This window comes from Cydia strobilella, chromosome Z (genome assembly GCF_947568885.1).
Source record: "Cydia strobilella chromosome Z, ilCydStro3.1, whole genome shotgun sequence".
NCBI classification, from domain to species: Eukaryota; Metazoa; Arthropoda; class Insecta; order Lepidoptera; family Tortricidae; genus Cydia; species Cydia strobilella.
Window position 1 is genome coordinate 37,181,494 of NC_086068.1, and position 21,622 is coordinate 37,203,115.

Here is a 21,622-nt window from a genome sequence, read left to right on the forward strand (position 1 = left end):
TTCCACGCAGATCCTTTTTAAGATTGGGGAACAAAAAGAAGTCACTGGGGGCTAAGTCCGGACTATACGGTGGGTGAGTAATAGTTTCAAACCCAGATTCAAGAATAGCCGCCTTGGCAATATGAGCAGTATGCACAGGGGCGTTGTCATGCAGAAGCAGAACATCTTTGGTTAATTTTCCTCGCCTCTTGTCTTTGATTGCACCCCTTAATTGACGTAGAATATTAGCGTAGTACTGTCCTGTGATATTTACACTCTTTTGTTTGTAATCGATCAGTAATATTCCTTCACAATCCCAAAATATTGTGGCCATGACCTTGCCAGCTGAAGGGATGACCTTGAACTTCTTGGGATGAGCTGTACCCTTAACGTGCCACTGCATGGACTCCTGTTTACTTTCTGGGTCATAATAATGAACCCAGGTTTCATCTCCAGTAACTATCTTTTGCAGCACCTCATCAGGATTTTCACCGCACAGGTCAATAAAATCGGAACAACAAGCTACTCGCATATCTTTTTGAACCGGTGTCAGCATTCGCGGAACCCATCTCGCACTTACTTTTGACATATTAAGATGGTAATGGATAATATCATGTATGGTACCAACAGAAAGACCGGTTATTTGAGCTATTGATTTTACCTTCACTCGGCCGTCTTCCAATATAAGTTTTTCCACTTTGATAATATTTTCTTGTGAAGTAGCTACTACAGGCCGGCCTGGTCTAGGATCATCTTCAATACTCTCTCTCCCACGTTTAAATTCACTTGACCACTTTTGAATGGTAGATAAAGAAGGAGCAGACTCACGGTAAACACAATCCATTTCTTCTTTTATAGTTTTTTGATTTTTACCCTGATTGGTCAAGAATTTTATTACGGCTCGATGCTCTAATTTAATTAACATTGTTAAATCGCTCATGGTGCTCACGTTTGTTCGGCAATTGCAGAAAAACAAGAACATATCGGTTTGAATTTTACTTTTTTTTTTAAAGTCTATGAATGACTCTTAGTGGCCAGTAACAAAAGAAATACTCAAAAAGGTTGTAAGATATCAATATCGAGAATTTATTGAACGCCCCTCGTATATAATGAGCTTTCATTTGAGATATTAAACATTTAAATCGGTTGATTGGTTTAGCTTGTAGAATTTTTTTAAAATATTTTTTAAAGAAGTGGCGCCATCTCTATTCCAAAGGGGTGAAACTGCCGCTGCTGCGGGTCAAATCGCTCAGTTTGGTCCCTACTATCACTGTGCAAAGCGGCTTGCTTTTATCATGAAGTGCAGCATTTTTAACCGACTTCAAGATTTCAAAAGGAGGAGGTTATCAATTCGGTTGTATGTTTTTTTAACCGACTTCAAGATTTCAAAGTAGGAGGTTCTCAATTCGGTTGTTTTTTTTTTTTTTTTTTTTAATGTTTGTTACTCCATAACTCCGTCATTTCTGGACCGATTTTGAAAATTCTTTTTTTGATTGTAAGTATATACATACAGATTGGTCCCGTTTTTGTCAAAAAGCAGTTCTGATGATGGGATCCATGAGGAATCGAGGGAACTCCTCAAATGTTAAAGGCATACATATAGTGATTTTAGTATTTTCATCAAAGAATCAAGCACTTACATTTAAAAAAGTGACATTTGATGAAGTGGAACTGCTGATGATGATCAGAACGGAACTCTTTAATGACGCATAGTTCACGTTTGGCGATTTGTCCTCTTCGTTATGTTTGTTAAGCAAGTTAGGTTTTCAAGAAACATTTTTGTCAAGCTCGAGTTCTGATGATGGGATCCATGAGGAATCGAGGGAACTCCTCAAATATGAAAGGCATACATATAGTGATTTTTGTATTTTTATAAACAAATCCAGCACTTCCATTTTAAAAAGTGACATTTGATGAAGTGGAACTGCTGATGATGATCAGAACGGAACTCTTCAATGACGCATAGTTCACGTTTGGCGATTTGTCCTCTTCGTTATGTTTGTTAAGCAAGTTAGGTTTTCAAGAAACATTTTTGTCAAGCTCGAGTTCTGATGATGGGATCCATGAGGAATCGAGGGAACTCCTCAAATGTGAAAGGCATACATATAGAGATTTTTGTATTTTTATCAACAAATCCAGCATTTCCATTTTAAAAAGTGACATTTGATGAAGTGGAACTGCTGATGATGATCAGAATGGAACTCTTTAATGACGCATAGTTTACGTTTGGCGATTTGTCCACTTCTTTATGTTTGTTAAGCAACTTAAGTTTTTAAGACATATTTTTGTCAAGCTCGAGTTCTGATGATGAGACCCACGAGGAACCGAGGGAACTCCTCAAATGTGAAAGGCATACATATAGTGATTTTTGTATTTTCATCAACAAATCCAGCATTTACATTTAAAAAAGTGACATTTGATGAAATGGAACTGCTGATGATGATCAGAATGGAACTATTCAATGACACATAGTTCACGTTTGGCGATTTGTTCTCTTCCTTATGGACCCAAACCCAAACTTGGACCCGGACTCGGACCCGGACCCGGGTCTGAACATGGACCCCAACTCGGACCCGGACCCTGACCGAACTCTGACCCAAACTTGGACCCGGACTCGGATCCGGACCCAGACCCGGACCCGGAAATGCTACTAGAAAAGTGGGTTAGGTGGGTGGGTGGGTTTTGAACTGCGATTCTCACAGAACAGAACTGCTATCAGAAAAGTAGGTTAGGTTAGGTTAGAGCTGTGACCCTTACAGAAACGAAATGCTACCAGAAAAGTAGGTTAGGTTAGGTTAGAACTGCGACCCTTACAAAAACGAAATGCTACTAGAAAAGTGGGTCGGTTTACCTCCTTTTCTACATAATTAGGCAAAAGATGCTGTCTTTTTCATTTCATTGTCTGGAATCTAAGAATGCTTTCAGCGGCATCCACCATTGAAGTCGGTTTTTTTTTTCTTAAAATTTTTTTTTTTTTTTTAATGTTTGTTACTCCATAACTCCGTCATTTCTGGACCGATTTTGAAAATTCTTTTTTGGTTGTAAGTATATACATCCAAATTGATCCCGTTTTGGTCAAAACGCAGTTCTGATGATGGGATCCATGAGGAATCGAGAGAACTCCTCAAATGTTAAAGGCATACATATAGTGATTTTAGTATTTTCATCAACAAATCAAGCATTTACATATAAAAAGTGACATTTGATGAAGTGGAACTGCTGATGGTGATCAGAACGGAACTCTTCAATGACGCATAGTTCACGTTTGGCGATTTGTCCTCTTCGTTATGATTGGTAAGCAAGTTAGGTTTTCAAGACACATTTTTGTCAAGCTCGAGTTCTGATGATGGGATCCATGAGGAATCGAGGGAACTCCTCAAATGTGAAAGGCATACATATAGTGATTTTTGTATTTTCATCAACAAATCCAGCATTTTCATTTAAAAAGTGACATTTGATGAAGTGCAGCTGCTGATGATGATCAGAAATATCAGAATGGAACTCTTTGGAACGACGCATAGTTCACGTTTGGCGATTTGTCCTCTTCGTTATGATTGGTAAGCAAGTTAGGTTTTCAAGACACATTTTTGTCAAGCTCGAGTTCTGATAATGGGATCCATGAGGAATCGAAGGAACTCCTCAAATGAGAAAGGCATACATATAGTGATTTTTGTATTTTCATCAACAAATCCAGCTTTTACATAAAAAAGTGACATTTGATGAAGTGGAACTGCTGATGATGATCAGAATGGAACTCTTCAACGACACATAGTTCACGTTTGGCGATTTATTCTCTTCGTTATGGACCCAACCCCAAACTTGGACCTGGACTTTTTTTTGAACTGCGATCCTCACAGAACCGAACTGCTATCAGAAAAGTGGGTTAGGTTAGGTTAGAACTGTGACCCTTACAGAAACGAAATGCTATCAGAACATTGGGTTAGGTTAGGTTAGAACTATGACTCTTATAGAAACGAAATGCTACTAGAAACGTGGGTGGTTTTACCTCATTTTAGTTAGGCAAAAGATGCTGTCTTTTTCATTTCATTGTCTGGAGTGCACCATCAACAATAAGTAACCTTTCAACGGCATCCCCCATTGAAGTCGGTTTTTTTTTCTTAAAAATTATGTTCATAACAAGTATGACTATATCAGAAATTATCCTTTAAGGGGGTGAAAAGGGAGGTGGAAGTTTGTATCGGAAATCGATAAAAAGCATATTGGATAAAAAATAAGCTACCCAAATTACTAACTCCACGCAGACGAAGTCGCAGGCAAAAGCTAGTTAATAGTAAAGTTTTCCTAAAGTCTTTATTTATATATTTGTATATATATCACGTCCAGAAGTAATTTATTAATGTAATCTACGAACAGAAGAATAACAACTTATCAGAAATCATCTAAACATACTTAAAAATCCTAAAAGCTGCATACCGCTCTTACAAAAAGCCTATCCAGTTGTGCAGATAGTGAGACTCTAAAAATGGTTTATTATGCATATTTTGAGAGTATTATGAGGTATTGCATAGAAGTCTGGGGTAATGGCATAAATATACAAGATGTCCTCATAAAACAGAAAAAAGCTCTACGGTTTCTTGTAGAATGTTCTGGTGTACCTGACACGCATAGATATATATTTGTAGAGCATAAAATTTTAACTGCTATTTCTCTCTACCTTTACTCTATATGCCTATATGTTTTTAAAAATAAAGACCAATTTATAACAGCCAGACAAAATGTTCGTAGGAATTTTAGAATTAAGGATAACATGTTAGTAATTAAAAGTAATTTTAGATATTTTGCCAAGAGTTTACACAACACCGCAGTAAGGGTGTATAATAAATTAGATAAAGATATAAAGGAATGCCAGGATCTAAAAACATTTGAAATAAAACTGAAACAATATTTTATTAGTAAGCCCTATTGTTCCATCAAAGAATATTTTGCTAGAGCTTTAGATTAATATTAATATCTGACATTGATGTGAATATGAATTGACTGACATATAATATACATACAATCTAATATTATTATTATTTTGACCATATATTTTATTTTATTTTATTGTAATTCTTTGAGATTGTGTAATTAATTTCGACATTACTGGTAGAGTAATGTGTCTTATAAATGTATTTGCATGCATTATACTATGTTTTATGTGCAAAATAAATGATTGATTGATTGACATCGCGGGTACGCCGCGCGACACAAAACATTTTTTTTAACAGACAAGTTTGACAAGTTTACTATTTAATATAGAAGCCTTCTATATTAAATAGTAAACTTGTCAAACATTTTTCTTTTATAACTCTGTTAAAAAAAATATAACTGGGCTATTCACAGGTATTTTTTTTCTAGAGCAAATCGCCATAGTTTTAATTTTGTAGAGGATTTTCGAAAAAAAAAGTGTAAAGAAAATTTTTGAATTTTGATTTTCTCGTATTGTTTGTATAGGTGAGTAAAATTTTAGTCACAGAAATGAATTCTTCATCCTCGAATTATACGAAAAAGACACCAAACTTGATATATTTGCTAGATGTATGCAGATATAAAGTTTAGAGTAAGGCGCGCCGGAGCCACTCCCCCCCCCCCCCCCCCCCCTCCCCTGGCCACCTGCTGGGGGGGACCTCGTGGCAACCGGGCTAAATCAGCTCAGATCACCCCCAGAAACAATTGTTCCAAACGGTTTGCTTTGTCTCAAAAATGCAAGGTGGTGAACCTAAGATCTCTCACTAATTGTGATAATGCAATAGAAGATCTATAAAACGTCCAAGCCATAGTTAAGGTGTAGGGTTAGTAAAGCGGTTAAGGCTTAGGGTTAGGGGCTTGGCTTTTGCTGACAACTTTGGGATTATTTTGTCTAATAATGATTGCCTCTTTTATTGCACACCTTAACAGAAAACGATACAAATCACAATCTTAGAGGCAACAAAATCTGGACATGACACGGACGTAGTTATAATATATATTTAATTGTAAGGATGCATGTAAGCAAATGACGTAGGACTACAACAAACGCGAATATGTGGATGCAGGCAAAACAACAGAACTCCCTATCCGCATCATCTCGCCACTTGCTCGCATTATGTAACTCCAGGGTGAGATATAATATCTATTGGATATGGCTGTCTAATGAAAATATGAGAACAAAGTTACAAGTAGGTAGATGATAATTTATATTTTGAATTACATAATTATATTTCTAACACTATGATGACTAAGAACAATATATGTATATTAATTTAGCCCCACATGGCTCGCTGTACTCCAGAAAGCTTGTTGTAGTCTGCGAGGTGTCTCCACACAATACGGCTCATGCGCCATTCCTTCACAATTCCACGGGGCCTAAAAACATTAATAATAATTATATACAAATTAAAATACAACAAATATACAAGAATTGAAATCACTAAAGAAATAAATGTTGAATTTAAATTATTTTATTCAGAAGTAGTTTAAAATCTTAGTACAAGTCTTATTGGGCTTTCTATGACATAAAGTCCTATGTTGTTCTCCAAAAAAATATATTTCATCACAGTCATATAAGTGCTAAGCATCAGACTAAAAATAAATAAGAATCAATATGGTAATAGTTACATCCATAATAGTTAAATCCACATAAATGAAAGTAAGACATCCGTTACCTAGATGTAATGACACATCTGTTGTTGATCCTTAGAGGAGTGGAGTTGAGCTCAAACTTGTTGATTTCTTTATCTGCCATCTCCCTTATCTCCACAGGCAGCACATCATTCTTCCTCAGAGCGTTGATTCTGGTCCTCTCAAGGAAGTGTTCAGCGTTCAGGCGACGTCGCTTTACATCTCTTATCATAAGCCAATTTGCCCATTTGTTCCTGACTTGTTGATACTATAAAAACCATCAGAATCATGATAGGGTAAACCCTCCAGTGAATGAACAAAATCACGTTTTTTGTCTAAAATAAGAAATATAGCAATTTTCACCATTTCACAAATTAGATCCCAGATAAGAACAGTGTACGTTTAGAGCAACATACGAAGTGCTTATTTAATGTTTACCTGTACAAAGGGGGTGGAGTGGTGTGATGACCTCCCCGAGCGGGAGACAGGGGGAACTTTGGGTGGGCTTCGGCCCGCCCAAAGGTCCGTCTGTCTCCTCTGGGCCACCCTGGGCAACGTCACTAGCGACTGGCATTCGTGCCTCTTTCTAGTCACGGCTAACATCCACACTGGTGTTGTCAGCAGGAGTGGGTTACTGCTGACGACGTACACACAACCCACCTGTGCTAGGACCTGCACAGTTGAGCGCCGTAAGCAAGGATGACGGGATCCTTGCGATTGAGCCATTGCCAACCCGCGTGGCAACACGTCTGCTTCGGCCCGAATTTCGGGCGAAACGGTGGCCCGGGCTACTAGCCACAGTCCGGGAAATGGTCTAGTGAGGTACCGTAGGTGTTTCGGCTGCTGATGTGGTGGTGAAAGGCCATGCTAAGGAGATTCGTTTAGGTGATTCTGGCGGAGGGCGTCTGACCTGGGCGACCCTACGTCCCACCTTCACAAATTTCCGATGTCGCGCAACTAGCCAACTTCTCACTTCTATACCCGAGTCGGTGTCCTAACGACTGAAAGCACCTTTTATATGTGCCGGTAAGCGTTCCCAATGTTGTGGGCCCTTGTAGGGTGGGAGCCGATGAGGATGAAGTTAAAACGTACGAACTATGGATAACAGATCGAACGAAAACCCCCAAGCTGATCCAGCAGCGTTCATCGCTAATGGTAAAGCCACACAAGCGAGACAAGCTGTCCCAGAGACAGTGCGTCAAGCAAACCACCCGGCTGGTCAGCAACCTAGTTCATCTGGGGAGCAGACTGGCCCAAACACATTCCTGGACTGGCAGGTAGTGGACCGCAGGCCCAAGAAGCGACCCAGCCAGACCGGGAATTCTTCATCTTCCAACCCCCCCCCCCCCCTGTTCAACGTCAAGGTGGGGTAGCTAAGAAGAAGAAAAATATGAACCAGAGGCGCGCGGCTTGGCTAGCACGAGAGCAGCAGCTGGGCACCACACAGACACACAACCCTGCACCCTGCGGCGCCGAACAAGCAGGATGCTGCTGGCAAGCCTCCGCCGAAGGGGAAAGGTTCCATCCTACCCCCTAAGGCAGGCCAGTAGCCCTGTTGTTCCGACTGCAGTTCCACCCAAACGACGACCAGGCAAGTTCGCACGAGCCGCTGCTAAAAGGACGCGAGATGAGTCCTCCTTCCCGCAAGGAGATAACAAAAAGCAGCGACTAGTGAACCCCAGCCAACCGACAGCGTCGTACGCACAAGCAGCGGCATCTGACCTGACGATCGTCATCACTGACGCAAAGTCGGGTAAGATCTCCGCTGAAGCATCCAACGCCATTCTCCGCGGGTTGCACCAAGCAATCTTGGTAGAGGCGAGGAAGAACATCGTGGGAGCCCGGCCACCTAAATTCAAGGGTAAACCGGTTTTCGCTAAGGGGCAGCTAAGGGTCTTCGCAGAGGACGAATACTCGGCCGCCTGGTCTCAGCGATGCATCCAGTTCCTAACCTTGCCAGACATCTCCCTAACGGCAGTTCGCCAGTCGGAGATGGCAAGGAGAGTTAAGTGCGGGCTTCTCATACCCAACATAAATAACTCGTCCTGGGAAGGCTTACTTTGGCTATTTTCACTCCCTATTAACGTATGGTATAGACCTATGGGGTGACGCCGCGGAGCGCGAGAGAGTCTTCAAACTACAGAAGCGCGCAATTCGAGTAGTCGCCGGTGTCAAATGGGACCACCCTGCCAAAGAACTGTTCACTAGTAACAAAATACTAACGCTACCCTGCCTTTATATCCTAGAGGTAGCTAAACAGGTAAGGTTTAATTACGAACAGTTCCAGTCTAACGCTGCGGAACCCAAATACAACTTAAGGCACCGCCACGAACTTCGTCCACCCCGCACACGGCTGGCTAAATCTAAAAAATGTCTGCACACAATTGGCCCTAAAATCTATAACCGAGTCTCTGAAGACATGAAAACTGCGAATAGCTACAATTCTTTCGTACTCAAACTTAAAAAATACCTAGTCTCTGCTGCCTTTTACTCGTTAAACGAATTCTTCTGATAGGAATAGAATGTCACATGAGTCCTGCATATTTAAAACATTATAATATTATATATAATAAACATTTGGTTAACAATTGTGTACCGAATTTATAATAATGCATTGTAATTTTAATAATTTAATGTATGTGAATAATAATGTAATTTAGAATAGCATTGTAAATTACTATGACGTGTAAAATTTTAATTTTATTAATAAATGATTGTATTGTATTGTATTGAAGACGTCCGTTAGGCAGCTGACGGACTGAAGTACCAGAATAAATGGGTCAAGGTCGGCACTTGGTCCCTCATTGAGATACTGCGGTAAGACCAGGGGTGGCTTGTCGCCTTCACAATCCCCGAAGACCTCGTCCCCGCCTTTATGGAGAGGGGGAGATCCCTGAACTGTGGAGTGGGTAATGTCTACCTCAAGTTCAGGGGTCCCGGAGGCAAATACCTGGACCAGCCTCCCACCCTGCAGGACTCCACCCTAAGGGTGACGGGAGCACAGGTCCCTAGTCGACAGGCCCCGGGCACCCGCGGTCAGAGTAAATCTGCCTCCGGCAGCCGAACCCTCGGTGGATGAACTCCTTGGCACTGGTGACGAACCAGCCGGGACATCATCCGACGGTGAGGACTTGTCGGCTTGGATAGAGACGGGGCTGGCCGACATGTTGACGGAGGGAGGGGAGATGCAAGACGGAGACCCAACCACCGACAACATGGACACCGGCTAGTGTCCTACAAGCAAACCTCCAGCACAGCGTGGCCGCTACGGCCCAACGAGACGCTGCCTGGTAGGTTTGCCAACAGCCGTTGCCCTCCTACAAGAACCATGGGTGGGCAACGGACAAATACGCGGGCTCTCCGACACGAAAGGTAAGCTCTATTACTCCACGGTTCACGCCGTTCCTAGGGCTTGTATCCTAACCACTAACAATATCATTGCACAACCGCTCACTGAGTTCTGTTCCAGAGACCTGTGAGCGATTAAACTACAAGTTCCACTGGCAACAGGCTGTCGCGACATAGTCCTCGCCTCGGCGTACATGCCCGGAGAGGACGAGCCGCCGCCCGCCGAAGAGCGCGGGCCTCGCAATAATCATCGGGGCCGACTCCAACACACACCACCCGCTGTGGGGAATGGAGACCAGTAACAACAGAGGTAAGACACTTGTTGAATATCTTGTGACTACTAATCTAAACATTCTAAATGTAGGTGCCGAACCAACATTCGTAAACAAATGATGCAGTACGATTATTGACCTGACTGGCTTCGGAGGAGGTCAGTGAACTAGTTACGGGATGGCACGTCTCCCAGGAGGCCTCTTGCTCAGACCATAGATGGATTCGCTTCAATCTACTAGCATCTAGTGACACACCAACCGCCCGAAGGAATCCCAGGAAAACGGACCGAGCCACTTTCAGGAGGGTCCTAGGTGAAAGCCTCGACCTGCTTTCTCCGAGGGACAACTTCCAGGAACCGACTGAGGTAGAACAGCAGGTAAACATCTTAACCGATGCCCTCGTACACAGCTATCACAAGGCGTGTCCCTCAAAACCACCGGCAAGGACTGCCATAACGGGACACAAGTGGTGGGGTCCAGAACTTGAGAGACTCCGACGGAAAACCAGGACTCTCTTCAACAGGGCCATGAACACAACGGCCGAGGTTAACTGGGACAACTATTATGTAGCCAAGGCCAATTATAAAAAAAGACTGCGGTACTGGAGATCCTTATCATGGAGGAACTTCTGCAGCAGCATCGAAACACTAGACCACGCCAACCGTGTAAGGAAAACATTAGCGTAGAAGACCACATCACAATTGGGCTCACTGCGGAAACCCGATCTTCCCCTGCAGAGATCCAACGCCTTCTCCTGGTAACTCACTTTCCAGGATGCTTAAAGTCTCGCCGATGAAGATCAGCAGGATGAGGTATACAGTACAACGGACAACTGGCAAATAGCGCACAGAGTCGTCACCGCTGAGAAACTCAGGTGGGCTATAGACAGTTTCCATCCCTTCAAGGCGGCTGATCCGGATGGGATCTTCCCTGCTCTCATACAGTGGGGTCTAGAACTCATCCAGGAAACCCTGACCAACATCATGGCAGCCTGCCTAGCCTGAGGGTACGTGCCCAGGAGATGGAGGGATGTGAACGTGATATTCATACCAAAACCAGGTAAGAATCCTGAGGAACGACGAACGAACGGCGGAGGAACGGCGGCTAAATCCTTCAGGCCCATCAGTCTCACATCATTCCTGCTGAGAACACTGGAAAAACTGTGCGACAGGGATCTGAGGGATCGAACGCTAAAGAAAACACCGATGCACAACAACCAGCACGCGTACAGCTCAGGTAAATCCACAGAATCGGCACTACACATGGTCGTCAGCCGCATTGAGAGAGCCATCCATGCCAAAAAACTGTGCCTCGGCACCTTCATTGACATCGAGGGCGCTTTCGACAAGACCCACTTTACCAGCATAGGGAATGCCTTGGAAAGCCACGGCGCGGACCCCGGACTAACAAAGTGGATTATGAACATGCTAAACAAAAGAACTATAAGGTATGCAGGTGAACCGCAGGCCGTGGCGGCGGTGCGAGGATGCCCTCAAGGGGGTCCTGTCACCTCTGCTGTGGAACCTAGTAGTCAAGAACCTTATAACCAAACTGAACGAGAAACACTTCTACACAATAGGCTACGCTGATGATCTGGCAATATTAATATCAGGTAAATTTGCCAGTACAGTCTGCGATCTCACCCAGGCGGCTCTTCGGATTGTAGAACGCTGGTGTAGAGAATTCGACCTATCAGTCAACCCCACCAAAACAGAAATGCTAATGTTCACCAATAAAAGGGCGCTTGGCAACTTTACCAGACCAACACTTTTCCAAACTGAGCTACAGCTGACCGATGAAGTTAAGTACTTAGGTCTAACTCTCGACAGTAAACTCAACTGGAACAATCACATCAACAAACGCATATACAAGGCGGGAGTTGTCTTCTGGCAATGCAGAAGGATGATTGGTAAGAGGTGGGAACTCAACCCAAAAATCACTCTCTGGCTCTATAAGACAATAATCCGCCCCTTACTCTGTTACGGTGCTCTGGTTTGGTGGCCAAGAACAAACCTAGGCAACGTACGAGACAAGCTACAAAGACTCCAAAGGCTCGCATGCGCGGCCACCACTGGCTGGACGAGGTCCACACCGACTGCAGCCATGGAGGTCATGTTAAGCCTTCCACCGCTGCACCTACACATACAACAAGAGGCCAGTCTCTCAGCGGTAAGGCTGCGAGCCCTTAATATATGGTCCAACATCATAGGAGCTCTTCACACAACTTGCCTGGATAAGGTATATGACGAATTTCCAGTGCTTAAGTCGGGCACGGATCGGATTCACAAACAAGCTATCTTCGACAAAAGGTACAAAATACAGTTATATGAGGACGACAATTACGAAGGACTCAATCCTCGGGAGCTCAGACTCAGAATCTTCACTGATGGGTCCAAAACAGACGGCGGATCGGGCTCTGGAACCTTCTCAGAAGACCTGAACATGTCAATCACCACTCCGCTAGGAGCCCATAACTCGGTATTCCAAGCTGAGTGCATTGGCATCATAAACGCGGCGGCTGCCATCACTGCAAGGAAGGTAGTAGGATCCTCCATCCGCATACTATCCGTCTATCCGACAGTAGAGCAGTCTTGATGGCTCTAAAAAGCCATATAGGCACATCCAAACTTATACACGAATGCCACGAACGACTAATGGAGGTATGTCATAACACGGAGTAGGATGGAGATGGCAAGTGGGCGTTCCCGTCTATCCGACAGTTAGTAGCGACCGACTCACTTTATGCACAGACTATGCTCAGTTGTTGTGTAAACTTCATGCTCGAATGACATTCACGTCTTACGTACGCTCGTCTAACAAAAATTGATAATTAAATTTAAAATGCCGTATTGTGCAGTATTAAGCTGCAGAAATCACAGAGGTTTAAAAAATCTTTCACGTGGAGGTATTTCCTATCACCGGTGGTTATTTATTTAAATATAATCCGATAAATACGAAAAATCTGTTTAGTTTGCATTATTTAGGAATGTTCGTTAAGTAAATCTATATTTTATCAGTTAGAACTTAGAGTTCACAATCCTTTGTCACTATTCTTTACGTTTATCTGGAATATTCGCTATCCTAAATGTCAAATAACTTCGCTACTCAGATGCTGCGCAATGTCGATATTTATATCGATAAAGTTAAAGTTACGATATTTCAAGTTTGATGTTTGGTTCGGTAATAAATTATTATTTTAGACACGTTTCTAATTATTATTTGGGATAATCAATGTCTTAGTAAATATGGCAGCTCTGGTCATCAAGCACTAAGTTAAGTCGGGGTCATTTCATGGCAACCTTTCAAACCTTCGTATTCTTTTACATACGTTTTTGTTTTTTACACCCATCATATTTTCATCTATACATATAATAAAGCGGAAGAGTGTCGAAAGTCTGTACATGGAAGATATTCGAAAAAAAATTGGCTGGGGATACTTAGAATCGATAACAGAACACATTCCAACAGTTTTTAGAATTTTTGTCTGTTTATCTGTTTGTCTGTTTATCTGTTTGTCTGTTTATCTGTTTGTCTGTTTATTTGACCGCGCAACTAATGAAAACGGCTGAACGGATTTTGATGCAAACTTTACTAATCTGTCGAAAAAATCCACGGCCAGGTTATAGGCTATAAAAATTTGAGAAATTTTACCCCTAAGGGGATAAAAAAGGGGATGAAAGTTTGTATGGGGTTCAAGATTTATTTTAAGCTAGCAATTTGAAACTTCGTAAGAAGATATATTATTTAAATACAAGAAAACTAATTTCAGCGTTTTTGAAAATTCATCCCCTAAGGAGGTGAAATAGAGGTTGAAAGTTTGTATGGAGATCAATTTTTTTTTGAGTGCGTTACTTGAAAGTTTGTATAATGGGCATATTATTATAATACAGGAAAAGTGATTTTAGCGTTTTCAAGAATTCGTTCCCTAACAGGGTTAAAACGGGGGTTGAAAGTTTGAATCCATTACAAATGCTTTGAAACTTCTTAGAAAGGTATGATAGAGGATTACAAAAAAACTAATTTTGACGTTTTTGGAAATTTAACCCCTCAGAGGGTTGAAAAGGGGATGAAAGTTTGTCTTGGGGTGCAAACTTTATTTTAAGCTAGGAACTTAAAACTTTGCAACACGTTATTATATTAAAAAGCAAGAAAATTACTTTCAGCGTTTTTAAAAATTCATCCCCCATGGTGGTGAAAAAGGGGTAAAAACTTTATCTTGATAACTATATCATTTTAGCTACTAGGCCAAGTTAGGTATCGTTTTTGTATAAATCGGGTATGCCGAATTCATTTATGATATCAAAATGACACCATTCCCGAGTGAAAACACAAAAAATATGAAAAAACTTTTATTAATTTCTCTTTACGCTTAAACCGCTAAACCGATTTAGATAAAATTTGGTATAGAGATAGTTTGAGTCCCGTGGAAGAACATAGGGTAGTTTTTAACCAAAAAAATGGAGACTGCGTTTGCATGGAGAAGCGGCCGTGCCCTTTCCTCTTAATAATGGTCACGAAGGTGGGTACTTTAAAAAAAATCATTTTTCAGTAAATGTCAAACGATTTGGGACTTAAACGCGTTATCGAATCTTTTGCAAAAGTCTCGCAATGCATTGCGGCCACAAGGGGCACGGTCTCAGGAGTCTGAGAAAAACCACGGTGAGAGACTCAGTGGTGCTCTAGCCAGGCAGGTCGCTTCGCTTCCGGCTGAAACGGCAAGCCAGCGCGAGTTCGATTGTGATCCCAAATACATCGTACGTAATACATATGTAGGCGCAGATCCTAACGGAGTGTGGCGCCGGAGAAGCCGTGTTCATCCCGCGTATCCCCCTCATTCCGAGCAATTTCCCGTTCCGCTTCAAGCGCCTACAGGTCCCCTTGAGCGTCTGCTTCGCTATGACCATCAACAAGTCGTAGGGGCAGATGCATTTCCCACTCCGAAAAAAAAAGGGGGCAGACGCTGCCCGCCGCCGGCGTCATGCTTAGACTGATTTGACTGGAGGACCGATTTGGATGACATGATTTTGATGGGAACACCCAAATATTCCGAAATACGTTTTTCCGATTTTTATAACCACGTCTTTCATAATCCCGATTATTTATAAGTCCGAAATATCAAAATTACGATTTTTAAAAACACGATGGAATAAAATCACGAATGTGCTATTTCCGAAAACTAAAAATCCGGTTGTCACTTGACAGAAAGCTTAAAGTTCCGATTTTACACTTTTCCGTAAATATTTTTTTTCCGAATTCCTAAATTCCGAAAAATCATTGTCCGATCGGAAATAAAATAATTCGGTATTCAGAAATTCGGTTTTTTACAAGATCGGAAAAATGAAATCCGTGATATTCAAATGAAGACTCATGTTTTAGTAATTATTACGGGTACCTGTCGTGCCGCATCATGTTAAATTCGGCATAAAATATTATTGGCATTAAAATTCGGCATAAATAAATTAGACAGAACTGCGAACCTGCGTACCCGAACTGTTGCTAGAAGTGGGTTAGGTTAGGTTAGAACTGCGACCCCCAAAAAAACGAACTGTTGCCAGAAGTGGGTTAGGTTAGGTTAGAATTGCGACCCCCAAGAAAACGAACTGTTGCCAGAAAAGTGGCTTAGGTTAGGTTAGAACTGCGACCCCCCAAGAAAACGAACTGTTGCCAAAAAAGTGGAAATTTGAATATTGGGATATTTAAAATAGGAATCACGTTAATTCGGAATAAGGGCAATTCCGAATTCGTGATTTTGAAAATCGTAAATGTTAAATTCGGTGTTTGCCACCATCGGAATTGTTATAGTCGGAATTAGGTAGTTCGGAATTTACAATATTCGGCTTTTTGGGTTTTCGGAAATATAAATCTTCGTGATTTTCATCATTCGTAATTATGACAGTCTGAATTTTGATGGGTCGAGCATTTAAAAATCGGAATGATAAAATTCGACATTCTAAAATTCGGAATAAAAAATTTCGGAATTATGTAGTGTACCCGATTTGCTCAGGTACAGTCAAGGAAGTAAAAATACAAAAATGGTACTGTATCGTTCGATATACAGCTACTACTCTATGCCGTTTAAATCATGTCAAAAATTTGAATAAGGGCAAAAAAAATATTCATTTTGGAGTGTAATTTTATTTAGTGGTAGCAAAGAGGATATAATATTATAGAGCGGTACTTTCATAGTAAATTTTGTAACCACAGTAAATTCACTGCCATCTATCGACACACTTTAAAACTAAAAATGAAGATTTATTAAAATACGATAAAATGTATTTAAATATGCATAAATGATCTTTTTTATTTGCATTAATTATTTTTATTATTTTGACCCATGTTCTTTCACTGATAATATGCGTTAAAATTGTTAAATAATAACAAACGAAACCGTCAACGCCCTCTATACGAGAGTAGGCAAAAGGTAGTAGCGACATCTGATCGAGAATCAAATTTTCGTGATTTTCGAGGCACGTTTTTTCCTTAGACTGTATCCATCTATTACGGAGTTATATCTATCTTTGGTGGTAGGTACCTAATTGTAAAATATTTTATCTGGACTACAGTCCTCTAGCGTATCCATCTGTCAACTTTACTTTAAGTTCTGTCTCCAGGGGACAGGGAGATAAATTAGGGGTGAATTAGCCGCTTACTGACACAGACCGAATTCCACGCAGGCGAAGCCGCGGGCACAGCTAGTCGTTAATATAATTAGACTAGGTACTTAATGCACTTATGCGTACAATGCATGCAATGTGCCATGAATAAACGTTTTATATTTTCTATTTCTTTATTATTAATTATTGTAGGTTACCACAAGATGCCGATATTAAAAATAAATGGATCAAGGCTACTGGGCAAGAAAATTAGTTTCCGCAAAAATATAGCACCATTTGCTAGGAGCATTTCTTAGAGAAAGATTTCTGGGGATAAAATTGCCATACATCTCATCTAGCGTCCACATGCCTAAAACTTAGTTACTAATTTAGTAATTATTAGTGACATTCGGGCTCACTAAATTAACAAAAAGTGTTACGTACCACGCAAACTAGCGTCAAATATTGGAATTTTGCCGCCCCCCTTCCTGATTTGATAGGTCACAATCTTACAATCAAATCAAGTGGGATCGATGAGCCAGTTTCATGTATGCTTTCACACCATACAATTAATTTTACAATTTAATCAGGTTGTCCCGTCTAGATTAGCCTTAAATGCTGCTACAAGTAAATATATTGTTAAAGACGAATACTTACCTATGTAAGTAATTGCAGATTTGTGATTACAAAATAACAGCAATACCGAGTTAATAGACCTTTAAAGAACTATGATTTTACGATATATTTAATGTTCACATTAACAACCTAGTTGGTCAATTAATAAGAAACAAATTTCTAGTTAGATATTTGTTGTGCTGTACTACATATTATTTTTCATACAATCACGATTATCACTACCTATATTATAATCATAAATAAAGTATCATCTAAATGTGTTAAAACATACGGTAATGAAATATCAATACCTAACTGAATACACAAATATCGATAAAACACTCCGATTACACTGTCCCCTCCCTATATCGTCGAATGGAAAGAAGTTCCAACGGTTAGCTACTCGCAGGCGTGTAGAGATCTCGAAAAGACCAGTGTAACGTGACCGTGAGATCCGTAACAAACCATGCGTAATTAGACCTTACTTATACTGGTTTTTTAGCCCTTTTCTCGCCTGTAATAAGTAAGTGATTTTAAAATTATATAAAATAACGCCATCTGGTGTCAAGTAGTTGTATTAGGTGAACGTTGAGCGAGCTTTTGTGAGATGAATGAGATAATGAAAGAGTCGTATGTCATATAGCTTTGACATTATATTTTAAACCGTCACTGATGTAGCCTACAGTTGATATTCGTTCGAGAAATGTCCACCGGTAATAACCTTTTGGTATGGAAAGTTGCTACGAATCAGAGCAATTTTGTAAGTGTGTGACGTATTTTAACGTGGCTATGAATGTGTGAGTTTAGCGACACTGGTTTTCATACTAAATAGGAGTCATTTCACATCCACTAGTTTATTAATTCGTGTGTCATAACAATAAGATCACCCTACAATGGATCAAAGGACACAGCGGATCTCGGGGTAACGATGCTGCGGACGAGCTTGCCAGGCAAGGATCGAGTGCGGGAGCGATTGGCCCAGAACCGATCCTCCCGATACTGTTTAGCAAGGTACGCTCAATGCTGCTGCCACGTATAGACAGCCCAAATGCAGACAGGCCAAACAAGCCATGCCTGGCATCAACGGAAAGCTCACAAGGGTGCTCCTTCAATTAGAAAAGACCCGACTAAGCATGGTAACCAGTGTCATAACAGGTCATGGACTATTTAACAAACATCTTTTTATAACAGGTGTCACAGACAGTCCCCTATGCAGAGGATGCATGGAGACAGAAGAAACAGCCTCTCACGTGGTGCTGGAGTGCAGCGGAGTGGCCCCATACAGGACAAAACATCTTGGATCCCCGAGAGACCTCCCCGAGGTCCTACTCCACATCAAAGGTTTGATAGGTTTCCTCGAGGAGCTGGGCTGGCAGGACTAGCCCACCCCCCATGTCACGCAAAATAGGCGCCAGTCCTCGAGTTGCGGAAAATCGCCCGAACTACAATACAATACCTGTACAAAGTTTAGTTATTTGGGTAGATTAAGAGTTAAACCTTCTATAAATGTACACTTTATCGGCGTATTATGTGATTAAGTCTTTATTTTTTATAGTTCCATTACTGGCTTATCAAATGTTCTGAAACTAGTAAATGAATGGGGTGTTCATTTACTGGTGTCGTCTAACTTTTTTTTTTAATTTATACGTAAATGAAATGGTATTGAGCTTGTTTTTTTGTGATTCTGCATAGAAAACGATTCTGATTCATTTAGCTAGTATTGGAACAAACCAAATTTCTATAGTTCATTTACTAGATTTTTCATGCCTATGTATGAACAATACAAAATTTGGCTTGTTCATTTATTAGATTTCTACTAAATCTATGTATGAACACTGTATCTACAAACAATGCAATTAAAAGTTTATTATTTTAAGTATTATTTGCTGAGCTTTGCCTTTTTTCATCAAAATATACATGTTGTTTCTTGTTTTAGAGTTTGATTCCCTTTTTCTTATTAATATGTAACAGGTTTCTGTGTTATTGGTGAATAGCCCTCATTTTATTACATTCTAATCTATTTGAAATCAATATGGAGGGGATAAAAAGATATGAACGCTTTCGCTATACCTATTAAAATAGAGCTAGAAATGGTTTTTGTGTTAAAAGTGTTTTTTAATGCTGATTAAAAAGATTTAAATAATGTTCATTCACTGGGTTTTACTGTGTTCAATCATAAGTTTTTTTGTTCATTCACTAGGTTTTTGGATACTTTTTGATAAACTCATCTATAACTCAATAACTAGAAAAGTAATAAAAAATCGTACAAATTATATTCTTCTTCATTAAATGAGGATTGATTAAATTTCATTTAATTATTTAAGATAAAAAGACATTTATTCGTGACGATCACAACACAAGTACGAACATGTACAGACAACAACAGCAAGAAAAGAAGAGATCATCAAGTGTGCATCACGAAATGGACCCAACTCAGCATAATGCTAGCTATAAAGCCAGCGCTGGTCTTCCGTAGGGCCCATTCGGTGATGCCACGACAGATAACACACAAAGATACATATTAAAACATTACAAAGCTACACATTATTTCAATTATTAATAAATACTGAGAAATTATTTTTTGAAGTTGATAAAATGCTTAAGTGTTTATTCACTGGAGGTTTTACCCTATGTCTTGCAATCAACTGCTATAATAAATGACTAAAATATACATTATAAATGCTTACATTACATCCAGCGACTGCTTGCGACTTCCAGACAAAATTTGCAAGACTAGAAATGTTTAAATTCATATTTTTGTATAATATACGACCAAAGAGTATTCTATAAAGTATAACCTCAACAAAATGAGCTGTCAGCCTGTCAATGTCAAATCAAATTTGTTCGTAATGGTGCGTACACACCAAGTACACACCAAGCCAACGAACGCCAACTAATGCCGGCTACACACGTAACTATATATCGTAGCGATTTCAGACTTGTTTCAGACCGTACAAGAATCGATCGAAGGTTCTTAAGCCCCCCATTCACACTCCTACATGGTAGTCCGCCTCATTATGTAGGATTATGAATGTTGTCGCGGACTACATGGCGTCCTACAAAACCCAGGTAGGATGCCTTGGGTCCTACAAGCCCCGCCCACCGCTTGCAGTCTGCCGCGCAGGATTGCCTGTGTACATGAACCTAGTATAACATGGATCGGTCATGAGGGGTGGGGCGAAATGACCGAACGGGATAGTCTTATGTATCTTTCAGTAGTAGTGACTGAGAGCAATATATTACTTTTTGTCTTTGTCATAGTTTCACTTTTCCACCGCAGCCACAATCGAGGTTTGCTTGTTTAATTATTGTTGTTTTGTATGAAATTGTGCTTTCTCTTATAAAACATAGTGATGGTTAGCGTTTTGGTAATAATGGTATCCCCACGTTTATGACGTCATCTATGTCTATCCCTTACGGGCGCACGCGGTAGGCCGCATCTATGTAATGCTAGGTCTATGCCTGTGTATGACGTCCTGCGTAGCAGCCCAGGACTGTCATGTACCGAATGAGGGCTATCGTTTTTTTGCTCACCAGTTGGCGCCTCTGTTGATGGTGGTCCAAAAGACTAAAGAACAGCTGTCAGTCATTGAAGTGACAAGTGACATTTCGAACTATGGAAAAGACCTCAGAATAATGACTAAAGCATAGAAGTCGGGCAAAAATGCTTCGCAAATATGTATACCCGTACTTTACTTCCTTACGAATTAGATAATGTGCCGAAAAGAGATGCATATATGCTTGTTATTTCTCATTTACGTACAGTGTCATAAGTTTGATAATTTGCTAGGGATGTACCTGTGTCGACTTTTTATATCGATAAATTATGCATAAGTTTATGTGCCGTGTAAAAGAATAATCACGAAATTGGCAAATTGATAATAGTCTGGCTAATGAAAGTTTAACCTGAAAAAACGCGGCAATTTCAAGAAATCTGTAGCAGGCGGCTCGTTGAAATGAAATGAAATGCGTGGAATACAAGGATTGCATAACTTTTATACTTTTTTATAATTTTCATATTCTAAAAATCATTAAAAAGTATAAAAATTATGCAATCCTTGGAATCAAAGAGCCGCCTGATATGAGGATTAATGCATGTACCTAATATAGCTTTTATCTCATTTGCAGTCTACCACTCAGAACCGTCTAACTATACCTCTCGTTTTTTTATCATTAGAAAGAAGGCGAGCGATCTTAACGTGTCGTTTTATCGAA

General features: G+C 40.6%; 1 protein-coding gene across 1 annotated transcript in view; it reads right to left on the reverse strand.

The window, feature by feature from the left end:
- Positions 1-6,138: 6,138 nt before the first annotated feature.
- Positions 6,139-21,622, reverse strand: part of LOC134754957 (small ribosomal subunit protein uS14m) — a 306,550-nt gene continuing 291,066 nt past the window's right edge. Inside the window, exons 2-4 of the mRNA XM_063691448.1 lie at positions 20,095-20,166; positions 6,624-6,847; positions 6,139-6,324 (exon numbers count right to left, since the gene is read on the reverse strand). Of these exons, the coding sequence (XP_063547518.1) occupies positions 6,222-6,324; positions 6,624-6,847; positions 20,095-20,160 (393 nt within the window). The 5' untranslated portion in view covers positions 20,161-20,166 and the 3' untranslated portion in view covers positions 6,139-6,221. The remainder of the gene's footprint in view (positions 6,325-6,623; positions 6,848-20,094; positions 20,167-21,622) is intronic.